Source organism: Anas platyrhynchos, chromosome 18 (assembly GCF_047663525.1).
Source record: "Anas platyrhynchos isolate ZD024472 breed Pekin duck chromosome 18, IASCAAS_PekinDuck_T2T, whole genome shotgun sequence".
NCBI lineage: Eukaryota > Metazoa > Chordata > Aves > Anseriformes > Anatidae > Anas > Anas platyrhynchos.
This window is the reverse complement of record NC_092604.1, coordinates 12,969,116-12,990,360: the sequence shown is the minus strand read 5'-3', so window position 1 is coordinate 12,990,360 and position 21,245 is coordinate 12,969,116. Positions and strand designations below refer to the sequence as shown.

The following is a 21,245-nucleotide window of genomic DNA, read 5'->3' as shown; positions in this document are numbered from 1 at the left end:
TTTCAGCAGACCGCATCTCATCTCATCTCTCCTTCACTTCTGCGTGGGAAGCCTCCAGTCCCCTTTAGGGCCCTATTGGGCTTGTTGTTCTTTTACTGGGACTTGTTGCTCTTTCACTTGGGCTTGTCGTTGTTTTACTGGGGCTTCTTGCTCTTTCTAGGCATCCTACGCTTCTACCACAGCCCTGCAGGGCACAGCTCCCCATCTCTGTCTGAGGGCTCGCCCTTGTTTCCTCAGCCTGCTCCTTCGCTCTGCCCGAGGGCTCGGGCGCTTCTTGCCACCCACCGGCCCTCTGGGGACAGCTGGGACCCCTCCAGGTCTCCCCAGGTCCCGTCTGCTCGGGGGTCTCCCCTCAGGGCATCGCTGCGGGCTCTGGACCTGCCCGGGGGGTGCCTTAGGAGCCGGCGCCCACTGCCAGGAGGCGCGGGGCGGGGGGGCGCTGCCCCCCCCCCCCTCCCCTCAGCCCCCTTCCCGCCACTTTTGCCCTGAGGCGGCTCAAGGAGGGGACGGTGCGGGGAGGAGGAGGGGGGGCTCCGAGCCGCCCCCCCCCTTGTCCCCGCCGCACTACAGCTCCCGGCAGCCCCCGTTCCGTGACGCGCCCCGGGCGACGGCGACGCGGGCCGGGCCGGAGCAGGGCCCGATGCGGCGCACAGAGCGCGGCCCGCCCAGCGCCGGCCCCCGCCCCCGCCCCGCCTCGCTCCGGCTCGGGCCCGGGCCTATGCGGCCCCCCGCGGACCATGGGATCCCGGATCCGGTGAGCGCCCCGGGGCTCCGCGGGGGAAGGGGCCGCGGCCGGGACCTGCACCGGGACCGGCACCGGGACCGAGCGGAGGCCGCGGGTGGGCCACGGCCGAGCCCCGGGGGCGGGCGGCGGGCGGGGGGGGCCCCGCGCTGCACGGCCACGGCCCGGCCCCGCCGCTGGCCGAGGGGGGCACGGCGAGGCCCGGGGGCGCCTCCCGGCCCCGGCGGCTCCGTGAGCCGCATCCCCCCGGAACCCGCGCGGGGCCGGGCCGGGGGTTGGGGCCCGGCGGGGGCTGTGCGGGCCCCGAGGGTTGGGGCTGCGGGCACTGCCCTGGGGGGTGGGGGGCGGGCTGAGGGGGGGCGGGGGTCGGGCTGCAGGGGGCACCCCAAAGGGCATCGGCTCGGGGCTTGGGGGGAGGCGAGGGGCGCTGCAGTCAGGCCTGCAGCTCCCTGCCCGCAGTGGGTCTCAGCATTTGCATAACTCAGGGGTTGATTTATTGGTAGGAGCTCTTGATAAGTCACGGATCCTGATAGAGATCTCACTCAGTTCATTGCGCTGTGCCTGGGTAATTCCTTCCTCTGAGGTGGGTAGGGGTGCAGTAAAGCTGTGGCTGTGCAGTGAGTGCTGGCATCTCTGTGTGTGGAAGCTGTGCTGGGGATGTCCAGTTAGCCTTTATCTCATTGAGCAATGTCTGTAGGTGCCGTTGAGCAACAGCTTTTCTTTCCTTAACACGTTGCTTGTCAGGATTACACAGGGCTTCAACTTTTCACCTCTGTTGTCTAATTTGAGTATAAGACTGGAGTAGCAGCAGTAGTTTGCATCGTCCTTGGTGTGATGACACGTCTCTGTATTCCCAAGCCTCTAGGCTGGGTACACGTACCTGTACAGGGGTTCTAGGGGAATGTAAATGGGTAGCGAGTGCCCGCAGTCATAGTGCTGAGGTGACTGGTTGCTTCCAGAAAGCAACCTTTCTTCTCTGGGAAAGGACGCTTATTGCCCCTCTGTGGAGTATGGGTTCTCCACTGTTGCTACAAAAAATCAAAGAAAAATAAGTTAAACTCTTAGCTTATGCTCAAAGTACAAGTTCAGTCTAAAACCGTTGCCGTTTTCTGTAGAGTGTTGGATCTGGCAGCAGTCATCCTTGCATGGGTCACTTCAAAAATTGTGGTCTGAAATCACTTTTTATGATGCCTTTTTCTTAAATCACTTGAAATGGGTGATGCTCTCTTGCATCTGCTTTGCTGATTGTGGATGCAGGCACTTGGATGGGAGCTTCAACTGGAGCCCTCGCTGAGGCGGGAGATGTGGCAGTTAGAAGTGTTTGTAAGCACCAACGGACTTACGGGCTTTATCTGTACAAAGTCTGTTTCGGTGTGAGTGTTTCTTTCAGATTACTGGCGAATCCTGCATCTTTCTATGTTTCCAGGAAAACAGAGGTGATGACCCTGTATAAGCGTTATGCTTCATTCCTCCAGGACTTCATGAGAAAGCATTTTGTCTGCTGAGTGATCAATTAATTTTGCATTGAGGGACAATTAATAAATTTCATTTTCCTTCCTCTGATACAAACTACAACAGCACCATGCTTTTGCCCTTATTCTACTTGAGCACCGTTCACAACAATCGTGAATTACGCAAAGAATGAGAGAGCCTATCTCAGAGACGTGTCAGGTCTGCTCTTTTGAGCCAGATGTCTAACCACACTGAGATTTTTGTTAAACATCTTTGGGCAGGATCTTTCACATTCTGTCTTGCCAAGAGAAATGATAACTATTAAAAGGGAAGAGTGGATTTTGTTGCTGCTAATATTACAGCACATTTTACATGTGCGTTATCACATCCAGGTTTAAAATGAAGGAATTGGAATGAAAAGTGTTAAATATTTGTCATGTGGCATAATGCTTGTAGCTTTTTTTCCAAAATTGCAGATAAATCTAAGGTTTCACCTAAAGTGATTCAAGTGGGGTTTAAGACTTAACAGTTAATCTAATTAATTGAATTAATTAACATACCGTACAACTTATGCCATAATTCAGAAATACAGAACTTAAAAAAGAGTCTGCCTAGAATACAATACGCTCTATTTCAAGGTAATTTGAGGCTTTTCTTTTGACCTCTTCCTTTTTCCAAAGGGTGTTTTTTCTAAGTTTAGTTCCTTCGTGTAAATTTCTTAGAAGCAGCCCAGACTCTGGAGGCATTTGCTGACTTGAGGGTGGTGTTCACCTCTCACCTAATATGTCAGTGTGTGCAGCACAATGCTTTTGCAAAGAACCCTAAGGCAGGGAATAGAGTCTAAAGATACTGGTGAGGTTGCTCTGTGAAGTAATCTTCCTCACTGTCAACAGGTGGGCTTCCCAAGCCGTGACGTTAATGAATCTGAAGTTAATGCTGTGCTTCCCCTCTTGTGGGAAGTAAGGAACAAAGTTCTTGTTACAAACTTGAAAACAAAATCGGTCTTCTGCTCGGATTTATTTTCAAATTTGAAATTTTGCTATTGCTATCAGGACTTTCATGTTCTATCCTTCTTAATTAGATTTCTGTAATTAATAGGCTTTATTTTAATTATCCTTCTGGGATCTAGTAGTAAAGAATGTGTTTTCCAGATTTTAGTTTATTTCTGGCCCAAAACAGACCAGCATTTTGAATTTCTGTAAAATACTGTACATTTGAATTTCTGTGATTTTTAGATGATTCTTTGAATCATCTGAAGTACTTCTCGGAGTGATAAGTAGCTTCCTGGTTGGGGCAGGGGATGGGAGCACGAATGAGAAAATAATTTTATGATGGGGTATACTGAGGCAAGCCCTCTTTACTCATAGTGCCAGTGAGTTTTGGAACCCTAGCAAAAATCCAGTAGTCAGGTTTCTTGCTTCTTGCTATGGATTGATAATTAGGAGGGATATTAAACTCTGGCACACGCTCACTTGCACACTCTGCGATATGCTCCGCATGAAACCCAGACATATGTCAGTTATAGTTTTGATGGATGTATAGTAATGAGTCATTAGAGTGAACAATTGCTTAGAGGAAATTATCAGTAGCTGCATCAGAAGGAAATCACGAAGTTGCCGGCGGTACTGTAAGCTTTTGGCGTGCGGGTAGCTGCAGGCGCAGAACAAGGTCCCGCCGGGGCGTTGCGCCTCGCCTTGGCGCGTGCCCTACGGTGTGTGTGAGGCACCCTGAGCTGGGCAGGGGCTTGGAAAAGGAGTCTAGTTGGCCTGGCTGTCCTCTCTTCGTGGTACCCTTCAGTGCTTAGGACATTAAAAAAAGAGAAAAAGTACGTATTTACCTATTTTGAACAATGTGTCAGAACCAGGCTCTTGCATGGAATTGCGTTACAGAGTAAAAAAGTTGCCCTGGTCCATCCCAGCAGTGGTTGGGCTTCAGTGAAGAAAGAAGAGATCCCTGGTGCTGGTCTGTTTGCTGTAGAGCTTGCTGTGTACTGAGATGTGGTACTACCTGCTTAGGCAATACCAGGCAGAAAAAGTTAAAGACATGGAAGTTAGTAAGGGCTGGAGGTGTGATATCGGCAATGGAATAACAATCCTGAACTTCTATAACTTTTTTTTCTGTAAGAGATCAGTAACTAAGTCTTGCGACAAGAGAGCTAACGATCAAACACTGTCAGGCTCCTCTCTTATGCATCGTTTTTGTGAGTAGAATGATTTTTTCTGTCGTAAGTGCTATTGCATTGTCCTATGTGTAGGGAGAACACTGCTGACAGAATCCAGATTGTGGCCATAGGTGTGTGAGATGTGCGCTTCCATACAGACAGCTTCGGAGAAGAACTTTAATTTTACTCTTCATAAATCTTGTGTAAGGCTTATTTAAAAATACTATTTCAATATAAAATTTCTTACATATTGTTTTGATATTAAAGCAATTTCTACATCAAAGAGGTTTGCAGTAATACCTACAAAGAGCACTTATCACAGAAATGTTCTTTTCTCATAAAAACTCATCCTAAATTTCTACTTACAAAAATTATTGCACTCCCTTTTCAGATTATCGAGTTATCAAATAAATGCGGTACTTTTTACATATGTGTCCTGTGCATTGCTTTTTTTTATCATATGTATGTTCACTTGGTAATTCAGCATGTGTCTGAGTGCTACCTGGAGGCTGTGAGGGGAGATCTTTGCACAAGGGTGTTTGGGTTCCCAGCGCTGGGGACAGGTCCAGTGAGCTGAGGTTTCAGTACAAGGCACACGCAGCATTACATGGCTGTGGGGCAGGTTAGTAATCATAAAAAGAGACTGCAAAATATACATATTATGATGCATGTTTATGCAGTGTTTGCAAACTGTATGAAGTCTCTTAGTGACTTGTTTCCTTAATTCCACAGAAAAGTTATAAAATGCTCAGAATTTTACAATGGCTTCATTCTCACGTTGACTTCATTCTCATACCGAGGTGTTGGCTTCTTGAATGCAGTCTTTAATACAGAGTTTCTGACTTGGCAAAACTACTTCAATTTCACTGTTCCTAGGAATAAGTGGACGTTTGTCATGGAATATTAAAATAGAAAAATTTAATGTCTTTTTGTCTGAAAGTTTTGGTATATAGCATGTGCTCTTGCCAGCTGTGTTAAGCAGTGTTTTCACTGCAGAATTTAAACACAGACCCTAACATAATACTAAAAAGGTGTTTGTTATTTTAACCATTAGCTGGAAAAATATTAGAAAATGTATAAACTTTTAATTAAGGAAACAGGGTGCTAAAAATAGAGATATAAACAAGGAGGGTAAGATAAGGCTGCACAGCAATAAATTTTAACGGAAAAATAATTTTTCTGTGTTAAGTGGTTATCGTATCATACTCATCCTGTGCCAGGACTGTAGCAACATAGCTAAGAATCTGAATTTTTGAAGTAGATCATGTGCAGCACAAAGAAAATTAGGCAAGTTTATTTCACGCTGCGAAGTAATAGTTGCTTTGCTGATCTTAGGTTCTCATAACTTACCAATGCACTGCTCAGAAAAATGGCTACTAAATGCAAATCAGTTGGGAACTGGTGGCAAATTAAATTAAAATTAATTGAATTGTGGACAATATTGTTGCTCCTGAGAGGTGCTCTGTAAAATTGTAGAGTGTGATCCTATGCTACTGAAACCAATGGTAGCTTTTCTGTTAATTTAAATAGGTGTGGGATTTGGCTTAGAGCCATTTGACTTGCACTGAGTGGGTCTGTGGCATGAGTAGAAATGTTTTTTTTAATCACTTTTGGTGTTAAAGTAGGATAAAAATAATATACATTCTCTGAAGAGCACGCTTAACTCCTTCACATGTTTATATTTTTGGTTTGAGATGCTGAGAAAGATGATTTTTTGTTGTTTTTTATTATTCAGACGGGAATTCTGGCATAAATTTGATTTTTTTTTTCTTGCCATTGTTTTCATTTGTAGCTGTAAGGGAACTAACAGAATTTACAAGTTACTTATACCTCAACAGATTTTTAATTTTAGATAGTTTACGTTAACACATAGGAGACAATATTATCACTATAAAAACAACTATACATTTAGAACAATTTTGATACTTAGTTTTAACTGGAAAATCTAAGAATAAAGTGTCACATGTTCCGACTTACAAAATCCCTATTTCAGTAACCAAAAAATTATGAAGTCTAATGTGTGGTTCTCTTTAATCTCATCAAAAATTCTGGAGTTGCTAAAATTGTTAGGCAGAAACTGAACTCAAAATATGCTTTCTTATACAATCACTTGCGGCATTTATATGCTCCTTATGAAGTGTATTTCCAGAGCTTCATTTATGGAGTTGGCTTTAGAATTATGTTAGTAAGAGCTGAAAATGTAGGCTAAGTGTTTTTTTCAGTGATATAACATTAACTTTCTACTTTTAGTACTGGTATACTAATAACTCTGGATCAGAATAGGCTCTTTCTGTAAGCTTCATTTGCCTTTTGTAGCTGAATTTGGTATCTCCTTTAACGATATCACCTATTTCCTTTTTTCATCTGCATCTGGCAACTTTCCACATTTAAGACTGCAGTGTCTTGAGGCTAAACCTTGTGCATTTGAAATATTCTCCAGCAGGGCCCTTCTGACAAAGGGATGCAACTGTTATTAAGAGGTATTAAAGAAGTGAACTGTCTTCATCCTAAATACAGCCTCTTTTTTTTTTTTTTCCCAGTAATGTATGCCTAAAGTGGCTTTGCATCCTCTTGACTGCTGCTGCTTTTTTTTTTTCCTTTTTTTTTTTTTTTTTCCCTGAGTAAATAGGTGTCATAAAGATGAACTTGAGGGTCACAGTAATGAAAATGTGAATCTGTTTTATTTGTTTCATGTTGGGCAATTTGACTCTGCTTTCAAATTGGTGAAGAGAAAAGGGTAATTAGGTTTTATTTTATTTTTTCTGAAAAAATATCCAAGATGGTATTTAGCATATACAGCGATTTACTTTCTCATTTGAAAGTAAAGGTGAAATAAAAAATAACTTGCTTTTGCAAGTTGTATATGTAATCACAGTTGGTATTATGCCTAAGAACTGAAATAAGCATTGCTTTTCAGAATGTTACCCAGAGGAACAAAAAGCATAGTTCTCTTTTTCTGGCAAAGTTTCTGAATAGCAGGCCTGTGACATTTTCGTATGTAGAAATGCAGACAGGTCACAGTGATTGAGATGACATAAAGGATCTGTGTGCTTGATTTCAATTGTTTTTTATTTAAATTTTTCTTGGTGGAATTCATTTGGACACTGTTCATACTAAATGATCTGAGCCTCAGTGCCTACCTGTTACATTCCTGCAAGGCAGAAAGATCTGAGGTTCTCAGGCCATAAAACAAGGAATCTATTTTATGAAGTTGTCACTGTAATGTATGCATTCTTAGAACCCTTTTTGTCTGAGTAATTGAAAGCATGCTTGGAAAAAAAAAATCTGTGTGTTAAATACTTTTCTTTTTTTCCCCTTTCAGACAAAATCCGGAAACTACCTTTGAAGTGTATGCAGAAGTAACTTATTCAGGCATCAGTTGCATTGGGAAAGGTACTGTTTTGTGCTGTAATTCTACCTATTTCTTGGCTAAAACTATTCTTAACCATGTAGTGCAAGGTAATGAGGTATATTCATTATTATGTTCTTCCACCTTTTAAAGAAAGCTGGAATCTTTTACAGTTGGGACTAACAATACGAAAATCCTACCTCTGTCCCTATTTGTGGACAGTTTCTTGGGTTCTTTGACTGTTTCGTCCTTTGTCTTTTGGAATAGAAATAACTCTTACTTCATTGAGTTGAAAAAGTAAAAGCATTTTCAGATTTATATTTCTGCTCGTATGAGGAATGATTAGGTTTAAATTAAAAAATAGTCCAAACGTTTTTCTATGGAATTTATTTTTACTTACTATTTCTTACATGTATACAAAAGCATTGTCTTCCCAAAATTCTTCCTTTGATCAAATGATTTTATCTAGAAATAAGACATAGAAGTAGCTTATGATTTGGCTAACTAATGATTTTCACCAAATACTGTTATCGAGTTATTGCTATACAGGTATATTGCCATAATATTATTTCTGAGAAATATTCCTATGTTTATGCTAGAGAAGTCCTGTAACAGCTGAAACCAACATGGAAGTGTATTTGTGAATGTTTGGTTATCCTTGTTCCTAATCTCAGAATTGATTTCAAGATACTGTTTTGTGAGGTCAGTGTCTAGAAAGTTATGGAAAGGAAGGATGTCAAAATGAAATCATTACAATTAGTCAACACATATTGGAGTAATATACCATTGATCTTTGGCAAAACAATCCTATGTTTATTGTATATATGGTACAATGAGCTGTAACTTTATTGACTGGGGAGCCACTTATCTCCTTCTATATCTGTATTTGTTTGTTACAATCAGTGAGAGCCAAATAACTGCAACTCTTTCCTTTAGTGCCAAAGCCTCCATAGGAGTTGTAACTGGAATACAGTTTTGGCTTGTCCTACTGCTGTACACCGTCACAACTATTTGATGTAACTGCAGGAGCCCTTTTAATAACTGGTCTTTGTTTCTGCACATCTGACCTGGATTCTAGTGCCAGAAAATCTGAACAAATTTGACCGTAAACATTACATTGTACAGTACTAGTGTCTGGGTATAATCTTCTCTTTGAAGTTTGTTTGCATCCCCCTGGAGGGATTAATTCCCTGCTGTGGGAAGGTGGGTTAAAAAGCACTGAAACTACTTTACAGGTTTTTAATTGGAGAATTTAGTATACATCTTGTTCTATAAACCAACTGATTCTGTGGGAGTTTCACTTTAGTTGTGTTTTTAAGTTTGTTGTATGCACTTGTAGGTGCAAAATATTAGAAATGGTTGTTCTTAGTGTGTAAAAAAATATAAAAAAGAAATACAGTTTGTATGTTCTGAAGTTATTAATTCTGTCTGAATAATCTTCTGAATTTTTTTCCCCGCCTAATACTTTGTATTTAAGAGGTGTCTTGTATTCTCAGAAGTTTTAGACGAGAGTATCTCCAAATATTCTGTCCTCATGTTCTAAACAAAACTGGTTGGTTGTTTGCTGCTCTGCAGTATCAGCTGTATTTAATAGCTGTACTGTATTTTCAGGCAAAGTGCCTTTCTAGAAATATAGTCCTAGAGACCTCCATGTAGTCATCTCTTTCTCCTTCCTTGGCTATCTAGTCTTTGCTGGAAGATTTAGGATATATATCAGTGTGTTTTACTGGAGTCACAGGAATGTATATTAAACGGCAAGGAGCAGTTACTATTAAGAAAAGCAAAACATAAACTAAATGTAAGGAGCAAATTATCAGACATGTTTAAAAAAAATCTTCCCAAAGAATGGATTCTGAAATGAACTGAGACAACTATCTCTGAAGTTTATGTCTAGTCTGGTAGTGCTATCGACCGCTTATAATGCACTTAATTCTTGCATCAATTTTCTAATACAGTCTTGAGGAGAGTGAATTGTTCCAAAGCTATAAAAATCCTAGTGTGGGAGATTGTCTGGCTTGTGGGATGGTAAAACATGCCTCTGTTTTGTTAATAATCCAAAAGTTTGTATAGCAAGGGATATTTTCCATGTAACTGTTAAGTATCAACTGCAATTAAAAGCTTTAATATATTTCATGGCTCATTTGCTTCTTGCTGAAATGGGAAATACTGACTCCTGTTATTAACTACTGACAGACAATTGTATATTCAAGTAGCTTTATTGCTTGTATAATTGTTAACAATCGTACATTAAATGTTTAGTAACTTTCCAAATGGATGAGAGCAGCATTTTACATCATCTATAGAAGGCTCCCTCTTAGTTACCAAGACAGTTGACTGCAGAAGAAAAAAAAATCTATTCTGAGCTCCAGGAAAGATCTCGATAAACTAGAAGGAGTTCTTGGAGGGCCACCAAGTTGGCAAGGGAGCTGGAGCACTTGTGCTGTGAGGGGAGGTTGAGGGTGCTGGGCTTGTTCAGCGTGGAGAAGAGGAGGCTTCAGGGGACCTGTACAGCAGCCTTCCACACCTGTAAGGAGTTCATCAAGGTGACCGGCTCCCAGTGCATGGCAGGAGAACAAGAGGCGATGACACAGATTGAAGCGAGATGTTTTAGCTGGACGTCAGGAAATGTGTGTTCACCGTGAGCACAGTCAAGCGTTGGAAAAGGTCACCAAGAGAGGCTGTGCAGTCTCCATCCTGGGAGGTTTGAAAGACCTGACCAAGTGACAGCCTGGGCAGCCTGGTCTGGCCTCACACCTGACCCTTCTCCGAGCAGGAGGTTGGACCTAAGGCCTCTGGAGGTCACTTCCAGCCTGAATTATCCTATGATCCTATGGTTTGATTCCTAGAAATGCAAACTCCAGGATCACTCAGGAGATGTTTTGTATTCGAAGTAAGACATGAAGAGAAAAAATTGTCAAAATAAAGAAAGTTGAAAAATCAAACGTTTTGTTCCAGTCCAGGCACAACTGTGCTGAACAGCGGTGCGGTGTGTGAACTGAGGAGGGAAATGGTCACGGGATCAGCTCAGCTCTGGGCTCTTCAGCCTTTCTTGTCTGGATTGCTGAGAAATAATGAGTATCTGTTCTCAGCATTGGTAATTGTGTATTTCTGCCACATGAAGTCTTTGGTATGTTGTGGAATTCCTAATTCAGTTGGATCTAAAAGCTATATTTGTACTTTTCTTTGCATATTCATAGATCTTATTTGGGTACTTACAGATTTTTCTTACTGGGTCACTTTATGTAAATGTGATATCTGTATTTTGAGAACCATGAAGATATTTCAAGAGAAGACATTTAGCGCTCCAGTCTTCTGTCTCAGCCTAATGAATGCAATTTCCTTGGAAGCTGGGAATTCCCAGTTTCCCTTTGAGTAACTGAATCTATTAGAGTGGAGTTGGTTTTTGTTTGGTTTTGTTGTGTTTTTTGTTGTTAAGAACATCTGACTTCCTGAAATTGGACAAAAATATAAAACTGCTTTTATTTTAACTTCCTGCTCACTCTTAATTTTTTCCTGAATACTTCTGACAGTAGGAGTATTTCTAACTTTAGTTATCATTTGGATTTAAGGAGCTATTTGCCTTACTAAATCCAGGTTATTACTTCTTCTTCTTCTTTTTTTTTTTTTTTTTTAAAAAAAAAAGTAAGAAAAAGCAAGCAAAGAATTTTTAGTTTTGTCACAATTATTTGAGAGATTTCACTGATAGGAGCTAACCTTTCTTCAGGAATTAAATAAAATAAAACCTTGAAAACTGAAGGTGGAGGGGAATAAAAATGCAGTGCATTGCCTAGCAGATACCAGTAATATATTCAAGACATAATCTAATTGCATCAGTTTTGCCTTTCTTTTGCAATACTGAAATATGACATAGTTTCAACTGAAACATACATCTATTCACTTCTCTCTAAAATAAGTGCTGTATCACTTGTGAACACTTCATTCAAAGTTAAAGGTCTACCATTGCTTTTATTAGGATGCTTTTCAATTTCAATATCAGTCTTTGTAGCTGAAGATGTTTGTGCTGTTTGTTTCATTGCTGATGTATCTGGTGCTTTACAAATAAAGAAAGATAAAAGTTACTTGTTTAAATATACCCTGGAAATGCTAAATTCTCTGGTCTTAGGAGAGAGCTACAAAGAGCTTGAATTGTTCCTGTTATAAATTGTAACTGCTGAACTTCTAGAAATTCAGTAGCATTTAATACTCTTGACATATTTAATGTTTACAAGTATGGTATATCACACTGGAAAAGCACTTGCTGTTTTTGAACTTCAGCTAAAATGTTTTCTCCTTTTACCAAAACTTTTCAGATGCAATAGAAAGAATTTACTAACAGTTTTCATTCAAATACCTACATAAAGCAAAATCATGCTAACTACTTAAGAAAGCTTTCTTTCAATTTTTCAAAGCACTTTATGATCTGACAACTGGTGCAGTTCATTCCTCAGAAATCTGTGACAAATGTAAGGATCTTGCTGGACCTGAGCCAAAGATCCCCCCTTGTTAGAGGGGGCTGTGAGGAGAACTGGAGCATAACTGTCAGACCATTGGTGTAGAAAAAGAATTTGTTAGTCTAAAGTAACCGATCAAAATCGTCTCTAAGATATGAACATCTGAAAGTAAATGCTCGTGAGAGTGAGGCACTCCCCCTGCACCCCTGTCTGGGAGGACATAGCATGCTTTTGTATGGGGTTTTTGTGTTCTCGCCAAAGCAGACATTATAAAAGTACGTCAAATCTGTAGCTTTACCATGTAGTGTGCCAAAGGCCTTTCTCTCCAAGGACCTCATCTTTCATCTTTTTGTGAGTGTAGCATAAATTCTTGCTGTGTGTTCAAGGAAAAAGCTGAAATGGTTTAGTACAGTTAAAGGATTTTTCTTTCTTTCATTCTTTTTATTTTTTTTTTTCATTTAAAATCATGGTAAGTTGGAAGCCTAAACGTGATAGCATGGACATAGTGTAAGTGTGCTAGAGTTTAACAAATGTTCACTGGATTAGTAAAGGAAATGTAGTTTATACTACTTCTTTTATGACAGAATTTAAAAGGTCTTGCTGGAAGACTCGCCATGTGCTTCTTTCTTTTCTCGAAAACATACCACTAAGTTGAAAAGGGAGATGAATCTTAGAAGGAAACTATTAACTCTGAGGGAGTTTATCATTGTTTGAGAGAAAGGATGGAATTTGCATTTGAATTGGCTCTGAGAGTAGCATGTACTACTAATCTTGTTCCTACTAGAAGCTTGTGAGTAGTTTAAGTACTTCCTTCTTTACTTTTCATGTTCTAGCCCTGTGTTGTAACAGCTCTTCCCCCACCCGCCAGTAGATCACGAATGTTATAACTGAAACTAATCGAAGCCCTTAACTCGGCAGGGAGATGTCATGATGTACTCGGGCCCTAAAAGTATTCCACGATTGTCGCTGTGGTTTCTGTGACAAGACTAAAGAGGCAGAGGGAACCAGCAGGCTTCTGCCTGTGCCAAATGCACGTGCTGCTGCTACTTGCCATTCTCTGTCCTGTTTTAACTTTCACTGCCACATCAGTACCTGCCAAAACAGATCAAGTATTGGCTTGAACGTCAACACTGGTACTTGGGTAGAGTTAAGAGTTGGTAGTTCAAACGTCTGTAAACCCTACCTGTGCATCTGTCAGAGCAACCTTTATTTTGTGAAGTGGAAGCATTTTGTTGCTTGAGGTTTGCTTGTTATGTATCAAGAAGTAGGTAACATACTAAATATTTAGGACTAACAAAGGAAGTGTAAAATTCACATTATGTTCCAGTAAAAAAGGGCTTTGTGTTGAACGTGTTCCTTAATTGGGGTATGACAAGTTTTCCTGTCCTATCTGTGTGACACTATTCCTACACCCAACTTCCCACTGCAGGACTGGAAAAATAACCAAATGTAAGGAGATGGCTAGCATCTAGGAATGCTAATTCTTCTAAGCTGTTTCTTTGTTTTCCTGTTTCCATTTGATTGCTTTTCTTCTGAATACCTACAAGGTGGAAAACTCTCACAAAGAACTTACTAGGACTGAAGTGTCTGGATCAAGTAAGTAGCACTGTCTGAACTGTTCTGTTCAAAGGCAGTTCTCAGTTGGGATTTTACAGTATAAATTAAATATGGAACTCAATTTGAGGAGAAAATCACTTTATGAAACATTAGAATTTGTCATACTGCAAGTCATCATATGTTTTAGTTAAAAGTTTTCTTAGGTCTGTTCTTATCCGATGATACTAGATTTAATAAAGACCGAAAATGTTAGTTATGAATGTTCTTCCATTTCTCTAATTTACTTTGTGGAAAGAGATCTGTTGTTCGTCCTTTTTGCTTCATCCTTTAACTACTTCTGTCTGCAATCTTTTCTATTGCACAAGTATTTACCAGTCTGTGCTATATTGCTGCTGCTGGCACTGTTTAACTAGAGAGGAAAATTCAGCACAGAAAGTCTTACTCACAAGACTTTAAACTCTTTTGTTGATTTATATTTTTTTAAAGGAGCTTGACATCTTCATCAAGTTCACAGTGGGCCTGCTTTGTTTGCTTTCTCTTGAATGCTTGATAAGATTTTTCTTCTATTGTTTTGTGCAGCGAGGACAGAACTTGCCATGGCTGAGGTGGTTTTTTTGTAAATCCACAATATGGTCATTGTCTGCTGCTGAATAATTGTGACTGCTTTTTGTACAACCAGAACTAAGGCTTTGGCTGTGAACAGATTCCTTCTTAGCGTGAAAAGAGACTAATCCATGTAAATACAGCCCCAAAATAAAGCTTTACAGAAAAAGGGAAAGGCTGCTAAGCAGGAGGGCAGAGGTCAGCAATTTAACCTTTAACCTAACAAATAAGAAGCATGAAAGTTCCTGAATTGGTTTACAAAGGCAAGCTCCTGTGATCTGTCAGTTTTTCTTTTCATGATAGAGTTGGGTGAGAAAACTGACTGACAGCTAGTGCCTTTTTAACTGCAGGTTGAAATTAACTGCTAAACTGAAACTTTTTAAGGGAGGTTTTTAGTGGTTTTAACAAATTATTTTCATTCACTAGCTGTATTTGTAGTTTTCCTTGAATTTATAGAGGTTTGAGTGGTTCTTCTTTTTAAAGAGTTCTTGAGAGAGTCAATTTAGATACCAAATGCTACTGAAGCATTTGATATTTCAGCATTTGAAGCGTTTAAGAATTTGATGAAGCACTTGTTGCAATTAACTCTCTGTTAATGTGTTCCTTTAAGAGTAGGGCTGTTACTCCAATAACTGCAAGCAGATTGTACTTTGAATAGAGTCAAAAAAGTTGTTGTTATGGCGGTGGTGCCTTAATCTAAGGGAGTAATTTTAACTTTAGTTTATGCTCAGTCACAAAAATTTCCAAGGTGGTTTGGTTTTGTTTGTCCTTATTTAATTGCAACAGGTAATCTCATTAATGCTGTTAACTTCTGCTTAAATCTTAGTGCATCTAAAATCAGTCGTTAATCTCAACATAGACACTTCTGTGACTTGTAAAGAGCTTTAATTAGAGTGTCATTCAGATGAAGAAATAATGACTTTAAAGAAGACTCCCTGTAGATTAAGACTAGGGATTTTTATTTTATTTATTTATTTATTTTGCTTAGTGTTGGTAGCAGTGTCCTGGTAATGACTGTCCATCCAGAGTTGTGTTACTCTTCTTATGAGTGTCTTCGATAGAAATACTGGATTTTAGGAGTCATGACCGTGTTTAGTCTGTCAGCACATGGGTCAGTAACTCTACCTAGCGAATAAGTTTAACAAGCAGGCAAAGTAAAATTGGTGAAACAAAAGAGGAACCAGGTCTATTTTCATTGCTGGTTCTTTTTGTTTTACGTAGCTCCTTGAAAGAAGAGAATGTAAACTCTAATTCAAAAAGAGGCCTAGCAGAGCGCCCTGGGCAGTTTTGGTCTGCTTCTCTGGGGTGTGATATTTTTTGTCATGAACAAAAAGAGACGTTTTTTTCTTTTATGGTGTGTGTTGCTTTTGTCTCTCTTTTTTGGGGGTGGTTTTTAAGATTTAAAAAAGAGTTAGCAAGGTGATTTGAAATGAAATTACTACTGAAAGGTAAGCGTGAAATGAATCCAAGACTACCGTTCTGATTCAGCCATGGCTGTATATTAAAAAAAGAAAAACGCCTCAACCTTACGTGCTACTAGAGAAAAAATTGAACCTGCCGACTTCTTTCTGAAATACTGCTGTGTGCTGATGCCCAGTTACGGGTTAGTGTGTGGTTCGCTTCCCTGTAGTAGTGGTTGTGAATAACAGTGGTGGTAGGACACATTTTAATCACTGTATTATATTCTGTTTATATCTGAACATACTCATTATCTTTGAGCAAGGTGTCTCACCGGCTCGCCACTGGATTTCTTCAAGTGAGAAGTGGGAAGAAACGCCAAGGCAATGCTGCTGACTCCTGACTGATGAGCAGAGGGATTTGGCCCTGCTGTGGCCCAGCAGATCTGACACATCTATTGGCTTTTGGGAAGATGATTGCTATGTCTATTTCGGTTGGAAACAGTTTTGCATATGCTTTCCAATAAAGCCTGTTTCACAGAAAAGTGGGATAGAAACCAGGAAGTTTGACCTGCAGATTAAGGATGATAACTCGGATGGAAGGGGTGGGAGCTGGTAGTGATAATCTAGGATTCAGAATGGGTTTTAATCTCAGCAGGTTTTGTTTGTATTTGAAGAGGGGCTAATGTGTCTGTGTCCCATCCCATCTCATCTCCCTCTTCCCAATAAAGAATTAAGTTGCTTGTTTTCTTCTGAAGTTTTCTGTTACTGGCCATGTGGAAAGTAATATTTGCTAATTTGATAGACAAATTAATAAAACTAAAGTATTCATACTGTAGATAATTTAAATAATGCAAGTCTGTGTAGAAGGACCATGTAGAAAGTCATAATCTGGGTGTAAAGCACTGCTGTTAAAAGATGAGTAGGAGAGTGAATGAAGAACTGTTGCCAAAGGAATATTTGCTGTGCTAAAATACGGGGTTTGTCTCAGCCTTCATCAGCTATTACAGTACACATGCTGAGGGAATGGATGAGGGAAAAACTGGGGGGGTAGAAGACTTGCTGTGACTATTTTTTTTTTTTAAAGCAGTATCTTTTACATACTGAATTTGTGCAAGGATTTTGTATAGTGCTGAAGGGAATTACAGTTGCAACTCCCATTACATTCTACTGGGATTATCTGAATCCCATCTTTACTTCCTTTGAAGGGTCCTTTCTGTTGAAACTACATAGTTAGGAATATAAACATCAGCAACATTACCTCTTTTGAATTGGTTCTTACATGCTTTTATCTCTGAAGGAAACAATTAAGTCTTCAGGTGTGTCTATGTGACCTGTAAGATACGTTAGTGGTTATTGAGGTCTTCTGTTCTATTCCAAGGATACTGGAAAGAGATGGTGTGTGGAAGAACACCTGTGAGCATGAATGTGACTCAAAATCAGATTTTGAAATGTGAAGACCAAATGTCTGGTTGGGTATCACAGCATAGGTATACAATGGAATCAGGCTTCCGCACTTTATGTATTTGCAAGTTTATTATTTCACTTAATAGTAAAATTACGTGCTTTGTATTTTTGTGAATAGGACAATAAAGGATGGTGCAGGCAAGGCAGGAAAGATACCAGGACATAAGAACTAGCTCAGGCAGAATGGGCAGTAATTTAGGAAATCTCTTCAGCAGGCAGCTGAGCAGAACTGGCCTGTGGGAAAGGCCAACCCAATGACAGCCCCTCCTCCCCCCCAAAACAAACAAACAACAACAACAAAAAACCCTCCCAGCAATGACATAAAAACCAACCAAATAAGCAAAACACGCTTTCCTTTGCAATAAGTATGAGACTGTCTTCTGAAGCTGCTCTTCACTTGCACCTAAAGTAACACCTGACTTTGTTTTATCTGATACTTGTCTGGTGCTCCTTCACTCGGCTCAATTTGAATAGTCTATCAAGCAAGTTAAAATAGATTCATATAGAGCAGGTCATTATCTATAGAATTCTAGCCTATATGCATTACAATGCATTAAAATTCATACCTCTAATTATTATAGACTAATACATTGATCTCATCCTGACTTATCTAGAGATGATATTTGTACATGGAAAAATTATATAGATATCTGTTTATTTTGCTCTCCTGTAATTCATGTCCTTATTCATTGAAGAAAACGTTTCTCGTTTCTCTTGTGTATTTGTTTCTTTTATGTAATGGATTAAGCACCTTACCTTTGTTTCTAATAAATCATCTTGTTTTGTTTTTAATAGTATTATTGTTTCCATTATGGTTTCAGAAAAGCTGCTCATAAACCATTCACTAAAAGTACATACCACTTCCTGCATTGTAGATTCTGTTGGAACTAAGCAATCGAATAGCTTTTAGAGGTAATTTCTGCTGGAAAGAATTAGCATATTAAAATAGGAGCATATAGCTTTGTGTACACCTTAGCAGTATACATAAACAAAAATAGATTTACTGAATAAATAGAATTATTTAGCTGTTCAGTATTTTATTTGATGACATGTAGAGGTAGAAAGTAGCAGAATTTCACAATTTGCCAACTCTCTCTCACGGAGATTGCAAAATACATGCCTTGTTGCACTTAAAATACCAAATGCGGTACCAAGTAATACAGCAATTGTAGCACTTTTCATTTTGATGTATTTATTCTTGATAGTTTGCTTTACCCTGGGTACAGGATTAGGTCCTTCACTAAACCTTCCGGAATCAATTCTGTACCTAGGCTAAATTCTTGGAATACAGTGGACATCACATGGGCAACTGAAATTGAGTATTGACAAGGTTTTTAAAATAGTAATACATCTCAATTTTGTTTATCTCAGAGTTTTAAAAACCTATTGACCTCATTGCAGCTTGACTATAATTACCATGTTTAAACTTCTATGCATTTTTTAGTTTAAACAGCCTTTGTGTTTTTTTTAAACCAAAAGAAAATTAATGAGAAGAGACAAAGAGACATCAAAGAGGTTTTCCCTCTGATTGCAGTGTTAGAAGTTTTGCCTGAAAATAGGTTACATTTCTTCTGTTTTCAGCTGAATCCTCATTAACTTTACATTTTAATGATGTCCAGAGCAAATTATGCCATTATGGTAGATGCCTTAAAGGAAAGCTTAAAGGACACCTTTTTAATGTTTGTTTCTTTATTGGTGGCAGTATTTGTACCAGTATTATAAACAGTGTTAGAATGCTAAAAGTAATCCAAAGACATACCAGAAATATCTTCCACTTTTATATATATGTTATTATTATTATTATATATATATAGATATACACACACACACATACATTCATATATATACTGTAAGTATCTTTGGTTAGTATTGAACACAAGTGGAGTATGTTAGGGGGTACCTTCATTGTTGTAGAAGGAAAATGTAAATTGTCTTTTGAAAGAGTTTATAAATTACTTCATCTTATAATCAGTTTAATTTATAATAAAATGGAGACAGATGATGTAACAGAGCCTCTGAATTATTTTGTTTTCTTGAACCTTCAATGAAGTAGATGATTGAAATGTTAATGAAGTGATGGTTTGTGTTTTTACAATGAGATAAAGCATTATTGGAGGATCTCTGTGGAATTTCAGATTCATTCAAATTGGGGAACAGTATTAGCTGTGGTTCTGTGGCCTCACACAACGCTTCTACTAAAAATTAACATTGTGTAATTAACTTTTTAGATGAGGGAATCTTGTTACATCAAATGCAGTAACAACAACTAGTATTTGGTGCACCTACATAAACAAGATTAACTGAAATTGGCGGCAGCTTGAATGGAAGTTGAACAGTTGAGAATCCAGGTAGTTTAAGAAAATCTTATAAAACAGCAACAACTTTATTTCTGTAGCTCAGTGAGGAGACAGAGCAAAAGGTCTCATGGACAGTGAGGTTGTTTTTTTCCTTTTCTTCACACCTGGTGTCTGCATATTGTGAGCAGAACCTTTTGATTTCCTTGGGCTGCACTCTAATCAATAAACTGAATTTTTGGAATGTGAGGTTGTGGTGAGGGGAGGAGGATGAAATAGGAATGTTCCAAAGTTCAGTTAATAGAAGATGAAATCCAATGGACTCAATCAAAAGTTATTTAAGATCTGAAAGCTTGGTATTTCATGACTGTATTGCCATAATGGAAGTTCCTGTTTAACCTGATTATTACTCTAGGTATTGCTCTGATTTTACTAAGCTGGTGTTCTGTATGTATATATTCAGTGTTTCAGATCAATATTTCTCAAAAAAAAAATAAAAAAAAATCTTTCCAGTGGAAACAATTGGCTCATCTCTAGTGGTTGTTTTTAATAAATGCAACCTCTTCATATGTTCCAGACTGTAATTCCCGAGTGACTGGCTGTCCACTGTAGCATTACCAACTGTTTGGTGTTGCTGTTCATCTGCAGGTATAGCAAAGCTGTCTTCTGTAGTTGAGTGGAACTGCACTTACATATGGTTAGCTGATAGGAGATGCCCCTGAGAGCTCAAATTGGTAGCCGTGGCTCAGAATAATCCTTTTGGTCCTGAGAACTTCACTTTAAGGGTGCTACAGTTTTATGATCAGCTTTTCCACTGGTGTTTGTATAAGTACTTCAAAACTTTTATTTTCTTGGCAAATGCATACATAGCTCTTATGTAAATGATTTTTTCCCTTTTATTTTGAACTCAAATAAGAAAATTGCTTTTTGCTTGGTTGTATTCTTTCTTCATCCTTTATTTAGACTGGTGTGCATGTCTGGATGGAGGCATTTGATATTTCCGATGTTAATAACTAATCAAATAGACAAAAAAATAAAACCGAACTTAACTTCTCCATTTTGGTATGATTTTTATTTATTCTTTTCTTTCTTAGTAAATTTTATGTAGAAACTGTTCAGAAGTTAAGTGCCATAGTTGTGTAGGGGATATGGCAGAACCAAAGTGTGTACCCAGGTTGATACATGGTCTAAGGTGGTCTTTTATTAGAAAGTGGGTTTAAGTCTTTCAAATGTTCAACTCTCTGTGAGTTAGTTGCTTGAAGACAGCTTTCAAAAGTGGTGGCTTAATTTCCTAGCTTAGTTTAAATCTTTTAGCTTAGATTCCTTCTAATATAACTTTAGTTCGAAGATTGTATCATTAAGGAAATGCTCTTTGCAGTCTCTTTTTCTCACCTTTATTTTGTAATTATCAGAGAATTCACAGTAACTTAATCCTTAGTTGAAATGCATAATAAAAATAATGATTAATAAGCTCTAGCTGACAGGAAGACGTGCATGTTATTGTTATTTCCTTGGCATGCAGGATTTTTGTATAGAACCACATTAGCAGTAGAAACCTGACATGTTCTTCCTAGTAACTTTTCCTGCAAGTATTTGCAGCGTGGCTGTTTCCAACCAGTTATGTGGTAATGATAGCGCAAGGCTGAAACATTCCAATCATTCATGCTCCTGTCCTCCCTCTCTCATACGTGTTTCTTTGCTCAGCATTTTTGCCGTATTTCTTTGCTTTGTTGTGGTCAATTCAGTCTGTATAATAGCAAAGACATTGGCTT

The 21,245-nt window shown here is 39.1% G+C and overlaps 1 protein-coding gene across 12 annotated transcripts in view; it reads left to right on the top strand.

Annotated features, from left to right (window-relative positions):
- Positions 1 to 594: 594 nt before the first annotated feature.
- The window catches only part of DENND1A (DENN domain containing 1A), a 191,789-nt gene continuing 171,138 nt past the window's right edge, over positions 595 to 21,245 (top strand). For 9 of the 12 annotated variants that reach the window (XR_011803981.1, XR_011803979.1, XR_011803980.1 and 6 more), the window contains exons 1-2: positions 595 to 754; positions 7,678 to 7,748. Coding sequence is in view for 6 of the 12 variants with exons in the window: in XM_072025263.1 (XP_071881364.1) it covers positions 738 to 754; positions 7,678 to 7,748 (88 nt within the window). In the remaining 6 variants the exon portion in view is untranslated. Of the gene's footprint in view, positions 755 to 7,677; positions 7,749 to 21,245 lie in introns of those variants that run through there. The other 3 variants (XM_072025266.1, XM_027470898.3, XM_027470897.3) reach the window with 3 other exon arrangements.